Below are 26471 nucleotides of genomic sequence, written 5' to 3'. Positions count from 1 at the left end.
AAAAATACAAAACATGAGCCAGGCACGGTGGCACACGCCTGTAATCCCAGCTACGCAGGAGGCTAAGGCACGAGAATTGCTTGAACCTGGGAGGTGGAGGTTGCAGAGAGCCAAGATAGTGCCACCGGACTCCAGCCTGGGCGACAGAGTGAGACTGTCTCAAAAAAAAAAAAAAAAAAAAGATAGGAAAGGATAGATAAAAATGACTTACCTTTTTAAAATGAGTAGCTGACTGTACTTTCCTAACAGGCTGCATAAGTGCATCACGTACAATGATACTTATATCTGCCCCTGAATAACCATCTGTTTTCTTCCCAAGTTCCCGAAAGTCTGCTTCCGTGAGACTGTTCTGAGTGGTCCCCAGGTGCAGTTTAAACATTGCTGCTCGGGCATGGGGTTCCGGCAAAGGGATATAAATTCGTTTCTCAAATCTTAAAAGAGAAATTACATCAAGAAAATATTTAATTGAAAATTAGGATATTTGCAAGGAGAAACAGATACTAAGTGGGCGTGTATGTGCCAAGATTAAACATATATATTTCGGTTCAAGGGAGAATATCCAGAACACATTAAAAACAAACAAATAAAATCAAAATAGCCTGGGAGCCAGTTTGGAGTGGTTGAATATTTCGCGCATGATTTTTGGGTTATTTTGGCCACAGTGTTCATATGTCTGGAATTCATGAAATAAAAAGAGGTCCTACAGGATTACAGTTTCCCACAAAACTGTACTGTGAACTCTTGATCAAGGGACTAATGATTAACAATATAAAATAGGAGTAGAGATGACACAGTAATTCTCTACATTCAAAATAGAATTAACTCACAATCTTACAGGATATACATGACAAAAGTGTCCACTTTAATGAATACATCCAGAACAAACAATCCTATATTATAAAAAATAAACACTATGTTTCATTAACAATAATTTTGCTTGCCTTCTTAGAATGTATTTAGAGATAGAGAAGCAGCGATGAGGGATAATTTAAGTGGTCTGAGCAGACTGTTTTTCCTCCAGGTAACTCTCTGTGGCAATGAAAAGAATTTTAAGTTTCCATTGCCTCGAGAGATGGGTGCAGAATAAGGCAATTTTCCAAAAATACCCTGCACAAATCATCAAGTGAATGGGATAAAAGTGGCAAAAACTGAAGTGCTAATTTTTACCATACAAAATAAATGAATGTACTAGGGAACTGTGAAGAGTGAAAAGTGAAGAGTCCATATACCTTTCCTAGAGCTGAAGTTTTATTTTCAACTTAAAAATTAGATAGATATATACACACACACACATTTTATTTTTGAGATGGAGTCTCACTCTGTTGCCCAAGCTGGTAGTGCAGTGGCACAATCTTGGCTCACTGCAACCTCTGCCTCCTGGGCTCAAGCGATTCTTCCACCTCAGCTTCCCAAGTAGCTGGAACTACAGACGGGTGTGCGCCACCATGCCCAGGTAATTTTTTTGGATTTTAGTAGAGACAGAGTTTCACCATGTTGCCCAGGGTGGTTCTGAACTCCTGAGCTCAGGCAATCTGCCTACCTCAGCCTCCCAAAGTGCCGGGATTACAGGCACGAGCCACTGTACCTGGCCTGACATACATTTTTTACTTAAAAAAAAAAAAAATATCTTGGCCAGGCGTGGTGGTTCACATCCGTAATCCTAGCACTCTGGGAGGCCGAGGTGGGTGGATCACGAGGTCAAGAGATCGAGACTATCCTGGCCAACATGGGGAAACCCCGTCTCTACTAAAAATAGAAAAATTAGCTGGGCGTGGTGGTGCGTGCCTGTAGTCCCAGCTAGTCGGGAGGCTGAGGCAGGAGAATCGCTTGAACCTGGGAGGTGAAGGTTGCAGTGAGCAGAGATCACGCCACTGCACTTCAGCCCGGCAACAGAGCGAGACTCCAACTCTTACCTGGTTATCTTACTCTGACTTATAGAATTGCCATTTTGCTAAAATTTTTATGAATGGTTTTTACCGAATTGTCAAAGTATGTTTGTAAATTTTTGAAGCATCAGTGCCCACCAAGCTTAATCAGAATGAAAGGTAAGCATTATGTAATACATTTTCTAATATGAAAGACTCAAGTATGTGGAAATCTTGTATATTTGATAAAATAGGGAAACAAACAAGCAAATAAGCACCCTTCTCCCCCTCAAGGCAGGGGAGCGACAGGGTTAGAGTACACTACAAATCTTTTGAAAAGTTGTTAGAATGCCTCCTCACATGACAAAAAGGGAATTATCATCTACTTGTTACATCTGCGGTGAGAAATAAGACATTTACTGTATTATCCTACCTTCGCCTAATGGCAGAATCCAGAACCCAGGGTATATTTGTAGCTCCCAGAACCAAAATTCCATCATTGTCTACACCAACCCCTGCATTAAAATAGGTAATGCTTTAATTAATTTGTCATTTTGATGTTCTTTAAACCTCTTCCATATATTCTGTTAAGAAATGTGGTGCTTTAGCATTAAACTGCCTCATCTTGAGGGTCTGTCTTTGAAAAAAACTGTATTTAATCAAATATCACCTTACGGCAATATGATCCAAATTCACTATGATGCAGGATGATGCAAATGTAAGAATCAAACCTCCCAGACTGTGGACAAATACTATTAACATTCATTTCGAAATATTTCTTGAAAGATTTCATTTGAAGTCTACATATTACTTTTACTGAAGTTGCTGCTGGTACACTATAAATGAATATATTAAAACTCTTTTCTATTTATGTCAGTGAGTCCTACAAGATAATTACAACTGAGTAAAAATTATGTATGCATATGGAAGACAATGGAATGAAACATGGCAAAATGAAACAGTTTGTTAGAACGGAGAAATTCTGCTTGAATTTTTTATTACTGTTATAAAAACTGTTATAAAATAAACAAAGACGACTTTAAAAATTAGTAACATTAAATTAGCCAGGCATGGTGATGCGTGCCTGTAATCCCAGCTACTCAGGAGGCTGAGGCAGGAGAATCGCTTGAACCCGGGAGGTGGAGGTTGCAGTGAGCCAAGATTGCGCCACTGCACTCCAGCCTGGCGACAGAGTGAGACTCTGGAGTCTCCAAAAAAAAAAAAAAAAAATTAGTAACACTACCTTGCATTTGCACTAGGAACTCCGTCTTAATTCTACGTGCGGCTTCACTTTCGTTTTCACTTCTTGAACCACACAGAGAATCAATTTCATCAATGAAGATAATGGAGGGCTTGTTCTCTCTGGCAAGTTGGAATAAATTCTTAACCAGTCTAAAAATAAATGAAAACTTTAAGTGTCTAAAAAATAGTAAAAGAGTAAAACAAAGCAATGTATCAATATTACAAGAACTGTGTAGATTAAAAAGCCTAATCATGTTTCAGGTACAGAAAATAAGAATGCTACAACTGGATAACTCACTTTGATTTACTAGGTTGTACATATATGCTATCTTTTCCCACAAAATAAATTCTAGATTAGAGACTGATTTGACAGAGAACTGAGTACCTATATTACATCACTTCTCTGAATATCTATGAATGATGTAAGAAATCTATTAAGGACTGATACAGTAATTACAGGCAAAGAAAAAACTTTAAAAATTGATTTACTACTTACTTTTCACTTTCACCTAGCCACTTAGAAACAAGATCAGAGGAAGATATTGAAAAAAATGTTGAGTTGTTGGCTTCTGTTGCTACAGCTTTGGCTAAGTAGGACTTTCCTGTTCCAGGCGGCCCAAATAATAGGATTCCCCTCCAAGGTGTTCTCTTGCCTAAAATTTACATTTAGAAAAATGTCACAAGAATTTTAACACTTAATTGCAGTTACCACTGACATCATCTATACAGAGGAATATTCTGAAAAGATTTTCACTCTAAACCTGTAAGGATTAAAACAATATTTTAAAAATAAATCAATCTAAGGTATGTCTTAAATGTATTTTGTTTCTTCTAGAGACTACTTTATCAAAAATACACTTACATAACATAAGCCTTCTAACAGGAAGTACATTTGTTTGCTCATTCATTCAACCAGTATGTATCAAAACCATAACATTTGCACAGGCAAAAGGATTGCTGCCCTGCATGGAGTCTAATAGGGGAAAAGAGTTCAGTGAAAAGGTACTTTCTGATCATCTACTGTGTACACAGCTTGATACCAGAATATTGTACAAAAACTACACCCGTAAAAAATGGGCAGCTGGAAGAGATTTTCTTTCAATATTTATGCTCTTTAGAAAAGTGAACCTAACAAAGTTTGGATGACTTATGAGTTTCTGCTGAATTCTTGATTCCACAGGAAAGCACAGGTTAGTGTTATAGGTAGCAGACTTCCTTTTATTTTTTTTGAGACGGAGTCTCACTCTTGTTGCCCAGGGTGGAGTGCAATGGTGCTATCTCGGCTCACCGCAACCTCTGCCTCCTGGTTTCAAGTGATTCTCCTGCCTCAGCCTCCCAAGTAGCTGAAATTACAGGCGTCCGCCACTATGTTTGGCTAGTTTTTGTATTTTAGTAGAGATGGGGTTTCACCATGTTGATCAGTCTTGAACTCCTGACCTCAGGTGATCCGCCTACTTCAGCCTCCGAAAATGCTGGAATTACAGGCGTGAGCCACCGCGCCCATCTAGGTAGCAGACTTCCATGCTTGGGTAACAAAAAGGTGATACTACCTTAAATCCTAGTTTTGCCAAAATATAACCAGTGAATACATCAACTCTCTGTGCCTCATTTTTGCTAATGAGCAATTATAATTCTGCCTAAAATAAAACAGGCTGGGTTACAGCTGGCAGTAAATTATCAAACATACATTTAAAAAACTATGGCTGGGCACAGTGGCTCACGTATGTAATCCCAGCACTTTGAGAGGCCGAGATGGGCAGATCACCTGAGGTCAGGAGCTCGGGACAAGCGTGGCCAACATGGTGAAACTCCGACTCTATTAAAAATACAAAAATTAGCTGGGTGTGGTGGCAGATGCCTGTAATCCCAAATACTAGGGAGGCTGAGGCAGGACAATTGTTTGAACTCGGGAAGTGGAGGTTGCAGTGAGCCAAGACCTCGCCATTACATTCCAGCCTGGGCAACAACAGTGAAACTCTGTCTCAAGAAAAGAAAAAAAACAAACAAACAAAAAACTGCTAGGTGCAAACTATGGATGTATACACAGTATCTGCAAAAGGATGATATGCAGATGAGTAATACTATTTCACTTAACTGTTATGAAAGCAACTATTACTTGAATTTCATTTTCTTATTTCAAATGTATACATTTACAAATCAGTGTCTAAGTATGGTACATATACCACTGGTATAACATGAAATACTTTTAGGTGGTATACACTTTTTAATTTTTTAACGTGTATTAGGAAAACACTTTTTTCACTTATAATAGGCACAAAGTCTTTTCAATAACGTTACTAAGTAAAGATATGTGAGATGATTTAAAGTTCAAATACAGGCAAAATAATCTCTGGTGTTAAAAGTCGAGAGAGAGATGACCTCTGGGGAGGAATGAGGCAGAAGGCTCCTGCCAGGTCCCTGGCAATGCTGTTATTTCTGGATCTGGTTGATGACACTGGCATGCTTGCTTTGTGATAATTAAGGAAGCCCAACACCCAGGGGCTCCTGTATGTCTCTGTATATTTATGCTATACTCCAGTAAAAATGCTCTTCTAAAAAAATAAGCAGAGAAAAAGTAATGGTACACATACATGGAAAAATTCATGAAGATGATACATAAATGACTTATGTTTGAGAAAAACTGGTATAAGTAATATACCATAAAATGAGTTCAACCATATTTTTGTGCTTTTCTAGGATTACGATGTCAACTTTTATGCTGTTACTTTTATACTCCTGAGGTTGGGTTGTAAACTACACCTTGAAGTTAGGTGGACAGTGCGTGACCTACTGGCTTTTTGCTCTTCATCACTGCTGTATATGATATGACTGTCTGAACTGCTCAGTCTGAGGCCTATATTACAGATTTGCTGTTGACATAAACCAACATGTTTACAAAAGGAAAACCTCTGTCTGACCGTCAGATTGTGGGTGTGGCCATATTACAGACACAGGCTATCAGTCACAAGAAGGATAATATAAAGGAATGGTTTAGCACAGACATATCACTTACTGCTGGAATTAGAACTTGTAAGTTTCCCCAGATGGTAGGTCAGCAATATTCTCTTCACAGTGATAATGAAATGTTGTTTTGCTACTAGAGGATATGCACTTCCTCTGAAGCTGTTAAGTGATTCTTACCTCTCATTTTAAGAAACGGAAATACTCTTTAAAAATTAATACACAACTGGCCAGGCACGGTGGCTCACACCTGTAATCCCAGCACTTTTGGAGGCTGAGGTGAGAGGAACACGAGGTCAGGAGATCGAGACCATCCTGGCTAACACGGTGAAACCCGTCTCTACTAAAAAATACAAAAAATTGAGCTGGGCGTGGTGGCGTGCGCCTGTAGTCCCAGCTACTCGGGAGGCTGAGGCAGGAGAATGGCGTGAACCCAGGAGGCAGAGCTTGCAGTGAGCGGATATCGCACCACTGCAATCCAGCCTGGGTGACAGAGCAAGACTTCGTCTCAAAAAAACAAAAAAAATATATATATAACCACTGCAATAAATCAGATGAGAGTCAAAAGTAAAAATCTCCTATAATCTTATCTCCTAGGCATACATTAATATTTCTATGTCAATCCAATTATACTTACTTCTCAGCATACACATTTAACAAACATGGAATCATACTATTCAGTTTATAACTGCTTTTTGATCTTTGTAATAGATGTGGACATTCTTCAATAAAATACAATGCAGATTACAATTTATTAATGTAGATGTACACTCTGTTTTACTGAGGGCATAGTATTCTATTGCATGTTGGTGAATTACCCTACTGGTTGACATTTAGGTTGTTTTTCAATATATATACAGCAAATATGGGTATGTATAAGAAATAAAACATCTTGTATAAAGATAAATCACCACCTTTTAAGAGTCACAATTTATTTAAGATAATTCATTAGTGACAAGAATGACAATGCTTCGCCTCAGTCATCAATGAACTTTTACAAACTCATGAAATAAAATAATTTAAAAGTTATGTCACCTGTAAAAAGATGAGGAAATTTAATAGGCAGTATCACAGCCTCTTTCAGTGCTTCTTTGGCTCCTTCCAGTCCAGCAACGTCACTCCATTTCACATTTGGTCGTTCTATAACAATGGCACCTACAAAAAATTATGTTATCTTTAAATTAAGAAAGACTATTTCACCAAAGTTAGAAGAAAACATGAAATAATGATGTTAAGGAAATGCATTATAAAATTGTCTGGGAAAGTTTTATGTACTAACAACCTTTTTGAAATAGTGTGAGGAGGAAGCAGGTGTTAGGGAGAAGTCAATAGGACTAGGAACCAGGTGGATGACTAGATCACCTGGGGCATGTTTCTTTACCCTTCTGTTTCAGCTTCCTCATTTGTGAAATGAAAATAATATCATCTGCCCAAACTACTTAGATAGGTTGGTGCAAAAATCAAATGACATAATGAATATTAGAGTGTTTGGAAAAGCACCAAATGTTCCGTAAGTTGGTTATATTTGAATACATTGATTTTGGGGTATCAAAAGTACTTGTTTACCATTTCTCCTGTTAACCAAAAGAAAAGGGGATCTAATCCTCTCCTCAACCACTGAAAAAAAAAATATGCTTAACAAATTTAACTCAAGATAGGCAGATAGACAGAAGGGAGAAGGAAAAGAGGAGAGGAAAGGAAGGAATGGAAGCAGATGATGGGAAAGAGAGAAAATATACCCCTGCAGATTTGCAATACTTTCCTAAGATTTGCCAAAGTTTCTATTTGGCTGCTAAATAGATCTATTTACAACTTTTATTAATTAACAAAGTTAACTTACATGGAAGATTTAGCTTCTGAATGCAGTATATTCAAAAGCCAAAGCAATTACTGCAGTAAGAGTCCAAGAAGGATATCTTTTAATATAGCCTACTGACAAATTTTCTAGTTCTCTTTTATCAAAAGCTTTTCTAATTTTCTACAATATGGAAACTATTCCACTATAAAAGATGAAGCAGCCTGTTCTGAGATGGCATGTACTTAGTTGTCTTAAGTGTAACAGAACACCACCACTTACACAATCTATTACTTTATGAAATCAGTGCTACTGATTGTTTCTCCTTGTTAGGAAAGATAATCTGTTACTCTAATACTAGTTACTCAGCAACTTCCCTAAATTATGAAAATCTTCAGCTACTAGATTAAAATTAAATGAAATCATAAGCATTTTGTATTACAAAAGTTCAGACTACTATAAAGAAAAAAGTAAATTCACTTCGTCTTTTTTATGTTTCATTAAGATTAGTAATCCTAGGATTTCATGTCAGTTAAACAAAAGTAAACTTATTTTATATATGTACACCATCCGACTCAGGATTTTCTGCTATAAATTTTAAAAATATGTCATGATTTGTTTTCATATATAACTAATACTTTTAAGTTAAAAGGTGACTTTGGAATGTTTACTGATAAACAATCTCATACTAGACATGGTTTGCAAAATTAAAAAGGGGGGATGGGATTACTGAAAAATGCTAACAAATGGAATGTACTTCAGTGATACAAATTTATCCAGTCTTTGACTATACTATTTATTACACTAGTATATTATTTAATCACAAAAATTCACTGAATAAAATTAGCTAACAGAAAACTCAAATCACAAACCAATTCTTAATTTTAACAACTATACCCTTAATATCATAATCTAAAACAGAAGTAAAAGATTTAAAATACTGTTCAAAAAACAAGGAAAAATTCAAAAAATATGTAATACTATGAAATCCAGCAGCAAACCATTAAAAAGTAGGGGAAAAAAAGGATATTCAAACATAAAAGGCTAGGACTCCTTTCATATTCTATTTCATCCCGAAATTTCAAATACATTTCCTCATTTAAATGTTTTAAGTATTTGGTTTTTGTTTGTTTGTTTTACATTTCTGGCCCTTATCATAAGTGATACGGAATTTAGAGAAATCCCTATTAAAAACTGGTTGTATTGGCCAAGAGCGGTGGCTCACAACTGTAATCCCAACACTTTGGGAGGCTGAAGTGGGCGAATCAGTTGAGCTCGGGAGTTTGAGAGCAGCCTGGGCAACATGGCCAAACCCCATCGCTAAAAAAACCAAAAAAACTCAACTTAGCTGGGCATGGTGGTGTGCGCCTGTGTTCCCAGCTACTTGTGAGGCTGAGGTGGGAGAATCCCTGGAACCCAGGAGTTTGAGGCTGCAGTGAGCCATGATCGCGCCACTGCACTCCAGCCTGGGCGACACAGTGAGACCCGGTCTCAGAAAAACAAAAAAGAAAAAAAATGTATCTTTTTCAAAATTAAAGATATACAACTGCTTTTTACCTGGGGCAGGGAAACAAAACCAAAACCAAAAGAGCAGACAGAAAAAGTATCTTGCTTTACAACTGGAATAAGGCCACTTGGCACAGACCACAGGGTTACCCAATAAATGCCAACTGAGTGGGCAGTGCATGCCAGCAGTTTCAGGTGGTGGGGACATGGCAGTGTAAACTCAAGTTTTCGCTCCTGGACGACACCTACCACTGAGATTGTTGGCACCTAAAGATGTTTTCTATCCTCATTACCTGGTCTGTTATCAACATATTATCCTACAGTGTTTTCCTAGACATCCCAGTAGGATAGGCAAGACAAAAATATTACCAAAACGAAGACACTAGTATAGCAAGGCTAAAAGTCTGGTTAAGGTAGGTATTTTCACTATTCAGTAACCAAGTCTGAACCTATAAAATGGAAATCCTTTCCAGTTATGCATTCTATTTGGTAAGATTCAAATGAACAAAATACATACTACCATTGGGTGAGCAAAAAATTCAATCTGAAAAATTGTTAGATAATTTATTTCAAAGAATAATCAAATCTCAGCAACTAACAAAGCCAGCCAACAAACAGATGCCTTTTTAGATAAACAGAGCTACCATTTATTGAGTCCCTAGACTTCGTCAGATATATTAGGTAGTTTTTACACTGTCATTAATCTTAAAAGCCCTGAAAGGAAGCTATTGCTCATTTCTATTTTAGAGATGAGGGACTCTGACTCTGAGAGGCTCAGTCACTCACTCACAATTATAAAGCTTCTAAGTGGCAGACCCTTGAACAGAATGAAGATCTGAATGGAGCCAAAAATCTATGTCCTCTCGGTTATGCCACTACGCTATAGTAGAACAGAATGAAAGGGCTTCACAGGTGTGGAAGGTAAACACAGAAAGCTTAAACACTTAAATGTAAACAGGAACACTGAAAAGCAGATGAAGAGCAGTTAAGAAACAAAATAAACTATCAATAAGTGAGCTACAGTAATGGCAATAAAAGCCATGTGTAAGTCCTAACTTCTGCGCCCCTCACAGTAGTAAATTTTAATACCATCACATTTTGCAGTGTGCTAAGAGTATAAATGTTACCTTCCCTAAAAGGGGGCAAATAAACAAAATCAAAGAGCAAGTTGACTGAGAGCCTTTTAAAAGCAGATATGAAGCCAACAAAACTTTTACTATATAAAAAAGGCCAAACCATGATCCTAGAGGGCAAACCCTAAAACACACTCTAAACAAAGCCAGCACATGACTACTGGGAACCAAAGTCAGCTCTTAAACTTCATTTAAATACAGAGGGAGAACAAAAACAATTCAAATAGACAATTCACTTTGAGTCTTTTTAATAGGATAGTAAATTTAAAAATGAAATCTAAAGCAACCTTGAAGTTGATTCTGTAGTTTCTTTTTTTCAGGATCATCAGATTCTCCTTCCCCATCACTGTCATTCCTAATAAAAAGAATTTAATATATTCAAATGATCACTCATTGCTATCAAATAAGGCAAAAATGAAGGAAAAAATAACCTGAAATATTTGTAATTTAAGTGGCAAAATCAGACATTTACATTAAAAGCTATGCTTACTTAAAGAACGTAGTAAATAAAATAGGAAGCAGGCACGTTATCATCAATAGAGAATCATGTAAAGGAAAGGGACAAAAAGACCAGAATGAAGTCGGCAACTAGCTCCAAATCCCCATGACATATTTAGGTATGTATTAATTCATAAATGCATGCCCCACACATCACTCCATGAAAGATTCAAGATGAATTACAGGAGAGTTGCAAACAACAACAGTGAAAACGTCAGGACTGGGCAAGATATAAACTAGAAAAAGAGGTCATATTAGGAGGAAAAAAATCTGGAACACTAATTATCTAAGGTACAAAGGTCTACAACCCTTAGTCTGGGGGTTCCAAAGGATAGAGGAAGCTTCTTGAGGACAATGAACTACACTCAAAAGAACAAGTAGGTCGATCAAGGCATTTCATATCTAGGAATTTATCTTGAGGAAATAATTTTAGAAAAGTTCAAGCATTTGACCATAAGGATAATCACACACATACCGTTTGCAAAAAGGGAAAAAGTAACATATTATAGGGACTAGCATATGACAGGATACATTGCAACATTTAAAAGTGATGTAGAAATAGTTTATCGGAAAGATGTTCCTGATACAATGTTAAGTATAAAAGTGATAAAGCCAAAAATAAGGCATTATATCATTTTAAAAACAATAACATATAAAGGGGGATAAAAGCATGACATATTTTATGCCAAAATGGAATTGCCTTGGTTATCATAGGATGGTGGGGCTGTGGGTGAGGCAGACACTGCAAAACAGATTCACTTGACACTCACTTTAACCTCCTACTATCATGCTGTCCAGTACTGCAAAGGCTGTCCTTATTAAAAACAAACTGCCGTTTCTTATCTCCCTTGCAGCTAGGGTTCCACATGAGACCTAAATTCTTCCAAGAAGGTGGGGGCTACTCATAAGGAGACTAGTTTTGCTGAGGGAGCTGCGCAGAGGTTTTACTGCCTGCTCCCAAGCACCACCAGTGCTTGGCAGAGTTGTTGGCAACAGTGGGATCCCTACTTGAACAACCTTGGTACTGTCGGCCATTTCTCTTTGTGATCCAAATCTGATTCCCTGGCCCCACTATTCTGTAAGGTAATACCTATAATACATCCCTTTTTGCTTAAATTAGCCAAAGTGGGTCCTACTATAAATGAAGACTGCTGTTCAGTACAGGAGAAAAACTGGCATCACCTTGTCAGGTAATTATCTCAGGAGAGATCCTTACAGGATTTTCAAGCATGAGCAGAAGAGCTTCTATGGACAAGGGAAGAGAAGCTTCTGCTGTCAAGGGAGTTTCAGTGAGAGCTGGAGGTCCCAGGCAGTCACGGTCAACTAAATCTTCCCAATATTTTCACTTCATGTTTGGAGTCCCTGTTTTATACTAAATGTCCTCACTTTCATGTAAGAAACCCTAAGTTGAAATTCAGTAATTCATCACATCGGACTATCATCTGATTTTTGTTATGTCAATGTTATCGATGAAGAAGATAAAATGTTGTTAGGGTCTCACAGAAACTCCCTAGTTCCCCGATCACATCTTGAACACAGAATATAAAACCTTGAGCTTAAGCTTATCATTTCCTTCAAACTCTGCCACTTAGTTTGAAGCAGCCAAGTCAACACTGGTTCTTATATTCCTCATGTCCCTCTAAACGGTCAAAGCCCCAAAGCATTGCCTAAAAGGCACTTCATTCCTTGTGACCACAGGGCATCGTTTCAGTAACTTGCGCCACTGCATACCATGAACAATGAGAACCGCATCCTCTAAAGCTGAGCAGAACCTCCCTGCTTTCAAACCCAACCAGGCCAGATAACTCCATCCCAGAGTCTCATTTTCTTAAGGGTGTGTTACCTGGAACTACTGGCATCAATCAGTAGGAGAGCCAGAGAGGATGTGGTTAGAATATGTTCCCAGTGCTCAGCACAAACTTGGCATGCATATGTCATGTACTGAATAAACAAATTCTGCATCTAGAAGTGATACATCTCCCATCTAGAAGACATGCCAAAAATCGGTTTCAATGTTTATAAGTTATGCTGTGCTGTGTTGTTTTCTTTACAATGACAACATAAAGCAAGTCTAACACAAATTCACATCAAAAAATTTTGCATAAGATAGCTGAAAAAAGTTTACATTGTTGGAGTTACTTTTCATTTTTTCCATATGGTCAAAGGTTTAATTTTCAGGTCACTCCTATAATCTTAAGCTTCGATATTAGCTAAAGACCACAGGGTAACTGAGTGCTGTTCCTACAAGCATTCTCCCCTACTACTGGCAGGCAGTCAGGAAACGATGTTTGAGGAATATCATCCATTAAGCTTGGCAAACTAGGGGTCAGCAGACTTTTTTTGTAAAGGACCAAACAAGTAAATATTTTAGGTTTCATGGGCCCTACAGTCTCCATACAACCCACACAACTTTGTGGTCATGGCATGAAAGCAGCCCTAGACAACAATATGTAAAAGAATGGGCAAGACTGTGTTCTGATAAAACTTATTACAAAAACAGGCAGCTGGGCAGCTTTGGCCCATGAGCCACAGTTTGCTGACACCTGTTTTAATCAAAAGAAATTGATTTCACAAATCAAAAGCTAAAAGCCACAATAAAATTGAACAATTTTAAACACGTACCCCTTCTCATCTGCTGGACTCGGCTGTCCTTCTTTCACTGGCTTCTGTGCTTTTTTCTCTTTATTTTTCAGGTACTCCTTTAGTTTTTCTGCTCTATCAAGATATTCTGTACACTTTGCCCTGATACTTTGCTTGGCTTTATCACCCTGCGCTTCATCTATTAAAGGGAAATGAGAGAGATTTTTTTCCATTAGTATTCTGTGTAGAAAGGTTTGAACTCTTAAATATGTATTTTTTAGACAAGGAAATTCTATGTTGGGAGAAGGAGGGAAGAGCATCTCTAACTCATCATAGTCAATGATTATTACCTCTTTTCTACCCCTTCCCCCAGCAGGGTTGGAGACCAACAGTGGGTCTGAGTCAGAAACAATCTGAGCAAGACAGCAGGGTATTTTAAGTTAATGTTAACTAACAGGAAATTATTTAATATTCTGAAGCTTTCACACTCTTCCCTTACATTTTTTGCAGACAGTTCAAAGTTGCTTGTCTTCCACAAACCCAATTATAAGAAAGACAAATAGAAGGAAAGCAGTATTAATCATTTCCATGAATGTCTACAAAAGCTTTATTTCAGAAGAGTAAAGTGATGGAAATCCCATACATTCTGTGTAATACCAGTGTCATAATTTTACTACATGAAGGCCTCTGTCAGAGCTGTTTTCAGTGTGAACTTTGGCAACACATGCAGTAGATGGGATGAGCCCCACATAGTTTACAGGTTATGACTCATTCTTAGTTTCACTTTAACATAAAACCTCAAAACTAAATGAGAGAAGTTCAAAAGAACATCTTCAATTATCCAACTACATTCCATTTAAAAGCCATGAAGGCTGAGTTTTATCTATTTTTTTCTATTGTATCCCCAGTGCCTGCCACATGGTAAACATGCAATACATATCTGTAAGGACATAAATAAAATGTCTCCCAATCTATTTTCCTCTGACCATACTACATTTTAAGATGTTTCAGTATACAAAGTAATAACTATGATGGCTGTCACATTTGCTAGCTAAGTCTCATTACTTAAAAATCACTAGAAAGAAAGTGGACTTTTTTAAAAAAATTTTTTTAACAAATGGATAGTTTAGAATTTTCTGGCATTATATTTCAATTTTTAAGATATGAAATAGAATAAATTTTTCTTTTCGTGTTTTTAAATAAAATATAACCAATGGCCTCACATTTCACGACATGAAGAAAATACTGCACAGCATGCTGATAGAGCTGAAGGGCTTCTTCGTAGTTCCCAGCCTTGTCTTCTTGTGATGCTTTGCTAGCCAGATCTATCGCTTTCTGTTTGAGGGAGGCAAAATAATAACATTTAAATCAAAGCATAAACATAAATTTGAAGTAAATAATCATATTGAAAGTTAGTTTCTTTTTTTTTTAAGCTTCTTAGCCTGCTGGGCTGTTAAAGAAAACAAACAAAAATAAGTAAAAAACAAACAACTAAAAAAATCATTTTTTCTAACCCACAACTGTATTTTATTATAAATTACAAGTTGATAAAATGCAAATTACATTTGTTATATGAATAAATGTTACTGAATATTACTTTAGTACCAATCGCTAACATTTACATGTAATTTTCACTTAGCTAAAGTTAATTTTGGGGCTAACAAGAAATAATAGAATCTGAAAATTCACAATTTTAGTATATGTGCTGCCGAAGCCAGCACAGAATCTGAAAATTCAAACTAAAGAAGTATTTAGGGAAATTCTAAAAAATTAAATGCTGCTTTAATCTAAAAGATATAACAACAGTGGAGATGTAAATGGGGTGAAACCCCTTCAGAAGCAATGGGGCAATGAAATATCAAGAATCTGAAAAACATTCATATATTTCAATCTAGTAATTAACTAAAGGTTTACTGAGCAAAGATATTAATCAGAGAGGTCTTTTAAATAACAAAAACAAAACCTGGAAACCTAAATCATAAGGATGCCACAAAACAGAATATCAAAGGATCACTAAAATAATATTAAGAAATATTTGTAATAACATGGAAAGTGCTAATAATGGGCATTTTTAAAAAGCAGGACACAATTTTTTATATGTAGCATGAATTTATTTGAAACAACAGCAAAAAAAAAAAAAAAAAAAAGCACAGGAAAAAGATGGGAAGGAAATTTAACAGAGCTTATCTTTGATAAAACTTCACAGATTTTTCATTTTCTACTTTTTCACATCTTCTAAAAAACATGGACTACTTTTGTGGAATTCTTTTTAAAACCTCCCAGAAATAAATCCATACTAATAAAGCCAAGAGATTTTTGAAAATGATGCAAAAAGTCAGTCAATGGCACCGAGTCAGGCTTTTGAAGAAGTGGTACTAGAGGAACTAGACATCCATAAGCATACACCTAAAAGAATCCTGACTTAAACTTAATGCCTCCTGCAAAAATTAACTCAAAAATGGATTACAGAATTAAATGTAAAACTACAAAATTTTTATTCTTATTTATTTTGTTGAGACAGGGCTCCATCTCACTATGTTGCCCAAGCTAGCCTCAAACTCCTGGGCTCAAGTGATCATCCTGCATCAGCCTCCCCAAGTAGCAGGACCACAGGTGCACACCACTGCACCCAGCAAAAACTTTTAGAAAAAACATGGAAATCTTAGGATCTGGGGCTGGGCAAAGAGTTCTTAGATTTGACATCAAAAGCATACTATATAAAAGAAAAAAACGGTAACTGGACCTCACGACAAAACTTTTGCTCTCTGAAAGACTTTGTTAAAAGGATGAAAAGACAATCTATATACTGGGAGAAATATTTGCAAAACATATCTAACAAAGAACCAGTATCCAGAATATATAAAGAACTCTCAAAATGTAACACATATCTTCATGTGATAAAACTACACAAACACAACCACACCCACACACATAAAAACACATGAGGACAAGTAAAACTGGGAAAATATGAGTAAGAGTGGTGGAATGTATCAATGTCAATATCCTGGTTGTGATATTGCCCCAGTTCTACAAGATGCTGCCCCTGGAGACAACTGGATAAAGGGAAGGCCGGATTCTCTGTTACTTCTTACAACTGCATGTGAATCTACAGTTATCTCAAACTAAAATTCTCCTGAGCTCAGGAGTTCACGACCAGCCTGGACAACACAGTGAAACCCCGTCTCTACTAAAATACAAAAAATTGGCCAGGCATAGCGGCATGCGCCTGTAGTCCCAGTTACTTGGGAGACTGAGGCAGGAGAATTGCTTGAATCCGGCAGAGGTTGCAGTGAGCCGAGATCATGCCACTGCACTCCAGCCTGGGAGACAGAGCGAGACTCCATCTCAAATAAATAAATAAATAAATAAATATATTTAATTTTTAAAAATATGCACAGACACATACAAATAAAGGGCAAACATGATTTATTAAAACATTCCACTGGGTTAATTTAGGTCGTAAAACTATTCAACAGAAATAGGTGTCAGTAAAAAAAAAAAAAAAAGTTGTTAGAGATATTAAAAAGTACGTAACGTAACCAAAAAATCATTCAAACAATGCAAAAAACCAATTATGTGGAAGAATATTACATTCTGGGGCAGTGGAGCATGGATTAGACATGGCTGGGCTGAGATCTGTAATTGGGAGGAACAGGTCCGCTGGAAGACCATGCTTCCTCTACTACAGCAGGGAAGAAAAAGAAATGGTTTATTTTAGAATTGATAAAACGTAATAGTTACGTGTCTCACAGTTCAAGTAGCCTAAATTCAAAGCTAAATTTTCAAAAGTTTTATCAGCTAGCATATGAATATAAAACATGCAGTCACATAGTCAAGTGGTGGTTAGGTGAGACTGGCCATATAAAAATGCATCACGGCTGGGTCTGGTGGCTCATGCCTGTAATCCCAGCAGTTTGGGAGGCGAATCACTTGAGGTCAGGAGTTTCAGACCAGCCTGGCCAATATAATGAAACCCCAACTCTAAAAACACAAAAAATAGCCAGGCACCTGTAATTGGGAGGCTGAGTCAAGAGAATCGCTTGAATCCGGGAGACGGAGGTTGCAGTGAGCTGAGATCACGCCACCGCACTCTAGCCTGGGTGACAGAGCAAGACTCTGTCTCAAAAAAGAAAAAAAAAATGCATCTCAAAGTCTCAGTGGTTAGGCTACATAGCAGAAATAAATCCTTTTTCTTTTCTGTTTTTGTTTTGTTTGGTTTTCTTGTTTATTTTTTTTTGAGATGGAGTCTCGCCGCTCTTGTCGCCCAGACTGGAGTGCAGTGGCGCCATCTTGGCTCACTGCAATCTCTGCCTCCCAGGTTCATGCGATTCTCCTGCCTCAGCCTCCCCAGTGGCTGGGATCACAGGTGCCCACCACCATACTTGGCTAATTTTTGTATTTTTGGTAGAGATGGGGTTTCACCATGTTGGTCAGGCTGTTTTCAAACTCCTGACTTCAGGTGATCCACCCGCCTCAGCCTCCCAAAGTGCTGGGATAACAGGCATGAGCCACCGTGCCTGGCCTAGAAATAAGTTCTTTCTTATCCTAACTATAATTTTCTTCTCAGGTGATTTTGAAATGCTGTGCCACTCACCTCTTCAGCCACTTGTTCCTCTCATTCAGTCAGGCCTCACTGTGGCACCACACTGATTTTTATTAAGGTAAGTAAATCTCTTACATTGCAGTGGGTATTATTTAAGCATCTAGCTCCAAACATAGTAGTAATTAAACCAGCCTTTCCCTGTTGATGAGAATGTCTGTATACGGCTTCTGAGCACTTGAAATGTGGCTAGTGTGACTAAGGAGTGAATTTATGTAATTAAAATTAAAATAGCCACATGTAGCCACTGTACTGAGTGGCACATGTTAAATCTTTAATCAAAGATGATGAATTAAGAGGATATACATCTATTTTTTTTCCGCTGATGAATGCCCCATCTCAATCTTATTTCTGCTAACATTTTTCATCTGAAATAAAATTAACCATGTCTGTTGGCATTTTTCATTTGAAATAAAATTAACCATGTCTTCTATGGTCTCTATGGTTAATTCTGGAGAATTAATTATTTTATTTTTTCATTCTAGAAAGCTTTACCAGAGCAATCCATACAAAGGACATCCACGCACTTCCATTAGTTTCTTGACGGACATGTTTTACTCTCTATCCTTCTGCAAAATGCTGGCTACTGCTATCTCAAAGTCCTCCCGGGTGACATGGACTCGCTGTTCCCTCAGGGCATATATGGCGGCTTCTCTGTAGATGACTTTCACTTCAGCCCCTGATGCCTCTGGCAAAAGCTCAGCAATTTTTCTCTGGTTGATCCCCTGGGTCAGGTTCCTTTTCAGAGAATGGATCTTCAAAATGTCCAGCTGGAATTCAATTTTTCTGTTGCCGTGCCCTGAGTGAAGCAGCGGTCCACAATAACCTCCATCTTCTTGGTGGCCTCAAAGCTGTCCAGCTGGTTGAGCAGCTCCAGCACGATGTGCACTTCACTGTCCCCTCCACAACCCACCTCCAGCCGCGAGGAGCTGACGGAGCTGATGATAGATGGCGGGTCCTCATGCCATGACAGACAGCTCCCTCACCATTCTTGGCCCTTCCCTGATGAATTTCTGTACCGATTCAGAGCCAGGGATATGAACAAAAGTACAGTCTATATGATGAGCCACGACCCAGGCAAACAGTGTCTTCCCAGTGCCTAGAGGTCCATACAGCAGGACCACCTTGGGTTGTGCGATACCCAGTGCTTCAAAGAGCTTGGGATGCTTAACAGGCGGCTCGATCACTTCTCTGATGTCTTTAATCTGCTTGTCCAGTCCACCAATCATCTCTTAAATCAAGGCTGGCACCTTCTCCACCATCATTGGTGACACCAGTGGGTCTACTTTGTTGGGTACGATGCTGTGCAGTGTGCAGCTATCATTTCTTAGCGCCACCTGGCAACTGGGTCTCTCGTCATTGATGTCGCTGTTTCTGTCCACATCTAAGACAAACTTGCCCTTGGGATATACCTTGACTAACACTTTCTCCATATCCATGGCCCGGACTACTTCCCTCATACAGGAGCCCTGTTCCGGCAGCAGCTGCAGCTCCTCCTGCAATAGGTGAACTTTTGCATTTAGTTCATTCCTTTGTGCCTGCAGCCTCTCGAGGTATTGGCTCTTATCATTCACAACTGACTGGAGTTCTTCAGTTCTTCAGTCTCAGACAGATAATACTGGCAGAGTCTGCTGCCTGTCTTCCCCCCTTCCGGCTCTATCTGCTCTGGTCCATCAAACATTATCTTCCCTCTTCAGCCAGAGCTAATTCTCTCTCTGAATATAATCCTCCACCCTGTCCCTTGCTAACACCCTAGTTCAATCTGCTATCATATATGTCAAAACTACCACCTAGCCTCATGAGTGGTCAGTTTATTCCCACCCTTGCTACCTGAAAACATACAAGGCAACCTTCGATGGCTTCCCATTGAAAAGAATAAAATCCTGATGCTAGAGCTGACCTAAAAGGTCTGAAATAACCTGGGCCCTAGCTATGTGTGGTTCTCCTCTGAACCCTAGAATCCTCCTGCACTCAGGCAGCCTGAGCAGTTGGACCCCTCCACCTAGAATGTTCTTCCTTCCTTTCCCCAGATAGATGCAAGATGTCTCCTTTTCAGTCCTAGTTCAGATGGCAAGTCCTCAGAGAGGCCCTCCCTAATTTGCTATAGAAAAGGCTGTACCTCATCCCTGCTCTCTGCTATCTGCCCCTGCTGCACTCTCTCATCCTATTACTGTCATTATATTTACCTGAACACTCACCCACTGGCTGTATCCTTTAGGGAGGTAGGCTCCATGAGGACACGACTTCACCTTGAGCTCCCCATGCCTAGAATGGTGCTGGCATACAAGAGGTACTCAAAATCGTTTAACGAATGAAAAAAAAATTCCCCTACTCCTTTTTCAGTACCTTCTTCCTTTTAATTACTTCACTTCTGTCATTCTTAACATTTCTCTCCACTAGATATTTCCATCAACGTACAAACAGCCCTCCTTTAAAAAGTCTTATTTGATAACAAAACACTGTTCAGTGTTAGTTCTGTTTCTCTGCTACCTTTTAGAGTCAAAAATCTCACCAGAGTGGCCTCTATTCTCTTTCCGTTATCACATAATAAAACGGCTCCTATAAAGGCTCTCTAGGATGCTAGATCCAAACACCAGCTCTGTCTTCTCAATCTTCTGACATTGAAAGTTGATTATTTCCTCCTTCTTGGACACTGTCCTCTGCTGAGCCCCCTACTACCACTTGGCTGGTTTTCCTCCCACCGCTCTGGCAGCTCCTTCTCAGTCTCCTTCATTGATTCTCCTTCTCGTATGTGACAATGAAGTATATTCATCAGGTGTGGGATGGGACTCACCACCCTACGTGGTTTGCAGTGACCCTAAGGCTGATGATCTTTGTGTGTGTGTGCGCGCGTGTGTGTTTCAGAGCACGCACATGGTTTTTTTGTTTTTCTTTTCATTCATTGGCCTCTCTCTCCCGTTAGAATGTAAGCTCCAGGAGAACAGCAGTTATATCTATTGTCTTCACTTCTTTATATTCCCAGAGTCTACCACAGTGTCTGACACAAGACTGAATGACGTATCAACCCAGGATCAGTCAGGATCCAGTTATCAATATGGAAGGATAAAGGTTGGGAACATGTGGAATTGTCCTTTTCCACTTAGGAGACCCAGATACATCCACCTCAGAAAACCCTGAGAAATGGGGTAAATTCTACAATTACCTGCCTCAGGAGAAAAGGTGTCCCAGGCCCTGTCTGTCGAGACCAATTCTTTCTCCTCTGCTGTGGAGCTGATCCCCACCTTCCTCCGCTGACATTTACTCCATCAATGACATGCCTATCAACTGTTCTCTCCAACCTTTCCTTTTTTCCCTCAGCAGAAAAATGCGTTGTCCTATCTCAGACTCACATCTGCAGAACACACACTACACACCACCTCTCCTCAGCTCCTCGGTTCCCCTGTCTACATCTCACTGATCTCTTTGCCTCCACATCAAAATCCCGAATACCCACACTCATCCCAGTTTCCTGATCTGCTATTTCTCACACAGCAATGCTTTCTGCCTCCTGACAGCCAAATCTTATGCTTATCTCACTCCCTCTCCACAGCACTTCACACACACAACAAGTACCCTGACAGTGTCTCCTTGCTTGGCTGTCATGACATCATTTTCTTCTAGTTTTAGTCTTTTTTTTTTTTTTTTTAGACAGGGTCTCACTGTGTCACCCAGGCTGAAGTACAGGGGTGTGATCACAGCTCACTTTAACCTCCATCTCCTGGGCTCGAGCCATCCTCCCACCTCAGCCTCTGGAGTAGCTGGGACTATAGGCATGCACCACCACACTCAGCTAATTTTTGTAGAGACGGGGTTTCACCACGTTGCCCAGACTGGTCTCGAAGTCCAGAGCTCAAGCGATCCGCCTGCCTTGGCCTCCCAAAATGCTGGGATTACAGAGGTGAGCCACCGTGCCTGGCCTGGTTTTACTTTTGATTAACAATTCTTTTCCAGGGTCCCATTTCTCTCTCCTTAAATGTCGCTAATCCATAGAATTTCTACCTTGGTCTTTGTTTTGGCTTACTCTGTATACTCTCCAGGATGTGACTCTGTATGCCTACAACCTCTACTGCCACCTGTACGCTAATAATTCCCAAATCCTTATTTTCAGCCTAGTTCACTCTCCCTAGTTCTACACATGCGTATGCAAATATTCACCAACATTTCCATTTGATTGTCTCCACAAGCAACTAAAACTCAACAAGTTTAGAACCAAATTATTTTGCTCCCTTGCCCTGGCCCCAAATATCTCTCCTTTTGTATTCCCAGAACCAATCGCTACCAACTCAGATACCCAACCCCGAAATCTGGGAGAAAACCCAGACTATTCCTGCTCCCTTTCAGAATGCAGATACAGCCAGGAGCAGTGGCTCACGCCTGTAATTTCAGAACTTTGGGAGGCCGAGGTGGGGGGATCACCTGAGTTCAGCAGTTGGAGACCCACCTGGCCAACATAGCGAAACCCCGTCTCTACTAAAAATACAAAACTTAGCTGGGTGTGGTGGTGCATCCCTATAATCCCAGTTGCTACTTGGGGGCACTGAGGCAGGAGAACAGCTTGAACCCAGGAGATGGAGGTTACCATAAGCCGAGATCATGCCACTGCACTCCTGCCTGGGCAATAGAGTGAGACTCCGTCTCAAAAAAAAAAAAAAGAAAAAAGAAAAAAAAAAATGCAGATACAAGCTTGACTCTTCTCCATCTTCAATTTTTCTCCTCTGATCAACCCTTTTCACTTTATTTGAATGGATACTCTCCTAATTTGGCCCCTCACCGCCTGTCATCACACAGACCTTGCCTCCTTGTCCGGTACAATATATTGTAATAAAAGTTATGTGAATGTGGTTTATCTCTCTCAGCATCTTATTATACTATTCTCAACCTTCTTATGATCATGTGAAATAATAAAATGCCTACATGAGGACATGAAGTGAAGTGAATGACACAGGCATTTGTGACACAGTGTTTCAAAATTATGAACTATTTACTCTGGAATATTTCATTTAAAATTTTTGGACCCAGGTTAACTGTGGGTTATTGAAACTGTGGAAAGTAAAACCACAGAGAAGTGGAGACTACTGTGTAGCTTTATTACATTATTACATAATCTTGATTTTTAGTTATCTGCATTCCCTCGTTAGATTATAAGCATCTGGCCACAGGGATTTTTGCCTTGCTCAGCACGAAGTTAACCATTACATGGATATTAATCCAAATTTCCTAGGTTAGAAGGTTGAAAAGGTTGAATGAGAAAGCACACATGTGAAGCCACCACTAACAAAATCACAATTCAAGATCCCTCCTGCTTAACAGTAACAATTATGCCTTTCATGTTGGTCAGCCTCTGGCTGACTCACTGAAGAACAGCCAACAGTCCAATTCAAATATGATGCATTCTGGGGCTGGGCACGGTGGCTCACACCTGTAATCTCAGCACTTTGGGAGGCTAAGGCGGGTGGATCACTTGAGGTCAGGAGTTCAAGACCAGCCCGGCCAACATGATGAAATGCTGTCCCTACTAAAAATAGAAAAAAATTAGCTGGGCGTGGTGGTAGGTGCCTGTAATCCTAGCTACTTGGGAGGCTGAGGCACGAGAATCACTTGAACCTGGGAGGTGGAGGTTGCAGTCAGCCAAGATCATGCTGCTGCACTCCAGTATGGGCAACAGAGCAAGACTGTCTCAAAACAACAACAAAAAAACCCTGCAAATGATGAAGATTATGTTGTAGAGTATCAAAATCACATGCAAAGTCTCTGACAAATGAAAAGGTGGTGAAATAAAAATTGTTAAAAAGCCAACAATGACAAGATGGGCACTTCAGAAGGGTCACCTTTAATACTCAAGGGAAAAACACTTTTACCAAATGACCAACGCTTTTTCCAAATACGTTTACCGAAAAGAACCTTTCCAAATAGGACTACAAAAAGCTAAAAAAAACTCACGAGAAGATTGCTGAATCTTAGTTTAATACAACCTTGGTGAAAAAGATACAGTCGGCCGGGGGCGGTGGCTCACGCCTGTAATCCCAGCACTCTGGGAGGCTGAGGTGGGCGGATCACCTGAGGTCAGGAGGCCAGCCTGGGTCAACGTGGTGAAATCTCATCTCTACTAAAAATACAAAAATTAGCCAGGCGTGGTGGTGGGCAACTGTAGTCCCAGCTACTCGGGAGGCCGAGGCAGGAGAATCGCTTGAACCCGGGAGATGGAGGTTGTAGTGAGCTGAGATCGAGCCACTGCACTCCAGCCTGAGCAACAAAGCAAGACTCCCTTTCAAAAAAAAAAAAAAAGAAAGAAAGAAAAGAAAAAGACACAGACAAATCAACACTTGACTTATTCTACAAAATGAGTCACTGCTGCAATTATATAATTAATTTGTGAAAGATTAAAAAAACAATTATTTTCATAATCTTCTAGGTCGATTTTCAAGACGAAAGTCCCAAGCAAGCCTCCTTTCCCACTCTTTTTGTGTATGCATGCGTGAAATTGTAATCTCTGTTTAAGTGGGTCTACTTTGAGTGGTCTTTCTTCAGAATCAATTATCATGGACTAAGGAGTTCTTCCATTACCTTTGATGCCTCTATCAGGCACTCCAATAAATGCTTGTTCAACAACCTACCGGAAGTCCAAGACGGGGATTCAATACAAGTATTTTAGGCTACTTTCTTCCCTTATTGACTTACTGGATTGGGAGTCCTCTACATTAAGCCACATTACATTCTAAACTCCATTGAAACCCTAGATCCATTCTAGGGATGGGAGACACCATTACATGAATTTCTTTTCTGAAAGAATTCCATTCCACAGAAGACTAACGATTAAGCCTAAAATCTTAAGATTCCATGATTTGCGTACAAAACACTGTGCTCATTGCGGTAGAAGAGGGGAACTGGAGCCACACAGAAGTTTAATACTCCTCGACCTTACACACCACAATCTGGGAGCCATAGGAGACTGTACATAAATTCAATGACTTCACGGAGACTGTATGTAGCCTGGCTGTAATCTCAGATTCTTAGTCTGTTCCCATATTTCTACTCACCTGACAGCTCAGAATGAAGGCGTCTGCTGTCAGCTTGAGAAACTAAGATCGAACTATGACCACTCTATTTTCAACTGGTCTAGAACAGGGCTTTGCAAAAATTACGTTCTTTCTCCCTTAACCCTGATTGGAGAGACCTGCCCAGATCTTGGCTGGTTTGGGGACGTGAAGACCCAACAAAAGGGAAGAGTATCACAAAGTCAGTGGCTCGGAAGACCCCAACAGCGGGTCAGAAAAGACCTTTCCGCTGAAAAACGGGCCCCTCTCCCACCTGCGGCAAGTCCCCGGACCCGCCCTCCTCCTTCCCGACCACAAGCGCGGCCGCTTCCTCCCTTCTCCCCGCCCCCCACCCGCTTCTCGCGCCTCCCCTGGGTCCCAGCTCCCTAGGGGGACGAGAGATGAGCAATGATACCTGGAGGTTGGGCGAAGTGGATGACATGGCGGAGTTCCCAGGCGGTTCCCAAGGGGAACGAGGGGCGAGAAGAGTCAATAGCAGCGACGTCGAACCGCGCCTGGGGTTAACAGCCCCCAAACTGGGGAGGCCGGTGGTTCTCGGACCGCGAGCAGCAGCCTCCCTTCCGGAACTTGTTTTCAGACAACACTCTCTCCACCAGCACTCGGACCCTCCCCACCAAACTTCCGCAATCCCGAGCCCCTCTAGGTTCTGGTCCCGCCTCTACTCCGGGCACTTCCGATTTCGTCATCAGCACGCGCGCACCCAGTCACCAGACCCTTCTCTCGCCACAGCGCAGGCCCTCCCTAGGCGGGGAGAAGTAGCCTAGAACCCAATCGAGCCCTGGCGGAAGTCGGGCTCGGCGCAGGCGCACTGAGACTCTGGCCTAGGGGCGGGGCGGCAGCCTGGCGGACCTAGGATAGCGCAAGCGCGGAAGCACAGAGCCGGTTTTGGTTTTTTTTCTTTGTTTTTTTTTGTTGTTGTTGTTGTTATTGTTGTTTGTTTGTTTTTCCCCACCCCCAGGGACGTCTTTTACTTTGAGATGAATTATTGGCCCTGGCTCCCTTCCCTCCTCATCCACGTGCCTTGTTGCCTCGCAGCGTTTGAGTGAAAAACTCATCCATTTCCAAGACCCGCCGACTGGGGGCTTTGGGCCTGTGACTGCTCCTCCCTCACTGCGTGTCCTCTGTGGAATGGGGGCGATCACAGTCCTCCCCTCGGTGGTGAATAATTCAGGAAGGAGTGCGCGGTGAGGCGGCTGCACAACGGTGCGCTAGCAGTCAGGCAGCGGGCGGGTCGGC

The 26471-nt window shown here is 40.2% G+C and overlaps 1 protein-coding gene and 1 pseudogene across 1 annotated transcript in view; both read right to left on the bottom strand.

Annotated features, from left to right (window-relative positions):
• VPS4B (vacuolar protein sorting 4 homolog B) overlaps positions 1 to 25887 on the bottom strand; it is a 33232-nt gene extending 7345 nt beyond the window's left edge. The window contains exons 1-9 of the mRNA XM_008013864.3: positions 25630 to 25887; positions 14804 to 14915; positions 13623 to 13779; positions 10790 to 10857; positions 7104 to 7223; positions 3604 to 3760; positions 3109 to 3257; positions 2299 to 2380; positions 212 to 431 (exon numbers count right to left, since the gene is read on the bottom strand). Coding sequence (XP_008012055.1) covers positions 212 to 431; positions 2299 to 2380; positions 3109 to 3257; positions 3604 to 3760; positions 7104 to 7223; positions 10790 to 10857; positions 13623 to 13779; positions 14804 to 14915; positions 25630 to 25656 — 1092 coding nt within the window. The 5' untranslated portion in view covers positions 25657 to 25887. The remainder of the gene's footprint in view (positions 1 to 211; positions 432 to 2298; positions 2381 to 3108; positions 3258 to 3603; positions 3761 to 7103; positions 7224 to 10789; positions 10858 to 13622; positions 13780 to 14803; positions 14916 to 25629) is intronic.
• On the bottom strand, positions 18569 to 19937 carry LOC103244162 (26S proteasome regulatory subunit 8 pseudogene; annotated as a pseudogene).
• Positions 25888 to 26471: the final 584 nt, after the last annotated feature.

Source organism: Chlorocebus sabaeus, chromosome 18, assembly GCF_047675955.1.
Source record: "Chlorocebus sabaeus isolate Y175 chromosome 18, mChlSab1.0.hap1, whole genome shotgun sequence".
In the NCBI taxonomy this organism is placed as follows: domain Eukaryota; kingdom Metazoa; phylum Chordata; class Mammalia; order Primates; family Cercopithecidae; genus Chlorocebus; species Chlorocebus sabaeus.
Note: the sequence above shows the minus strand (reverse complement) of the source record. Positions and strands in the feature narration are given on the sequence as shown.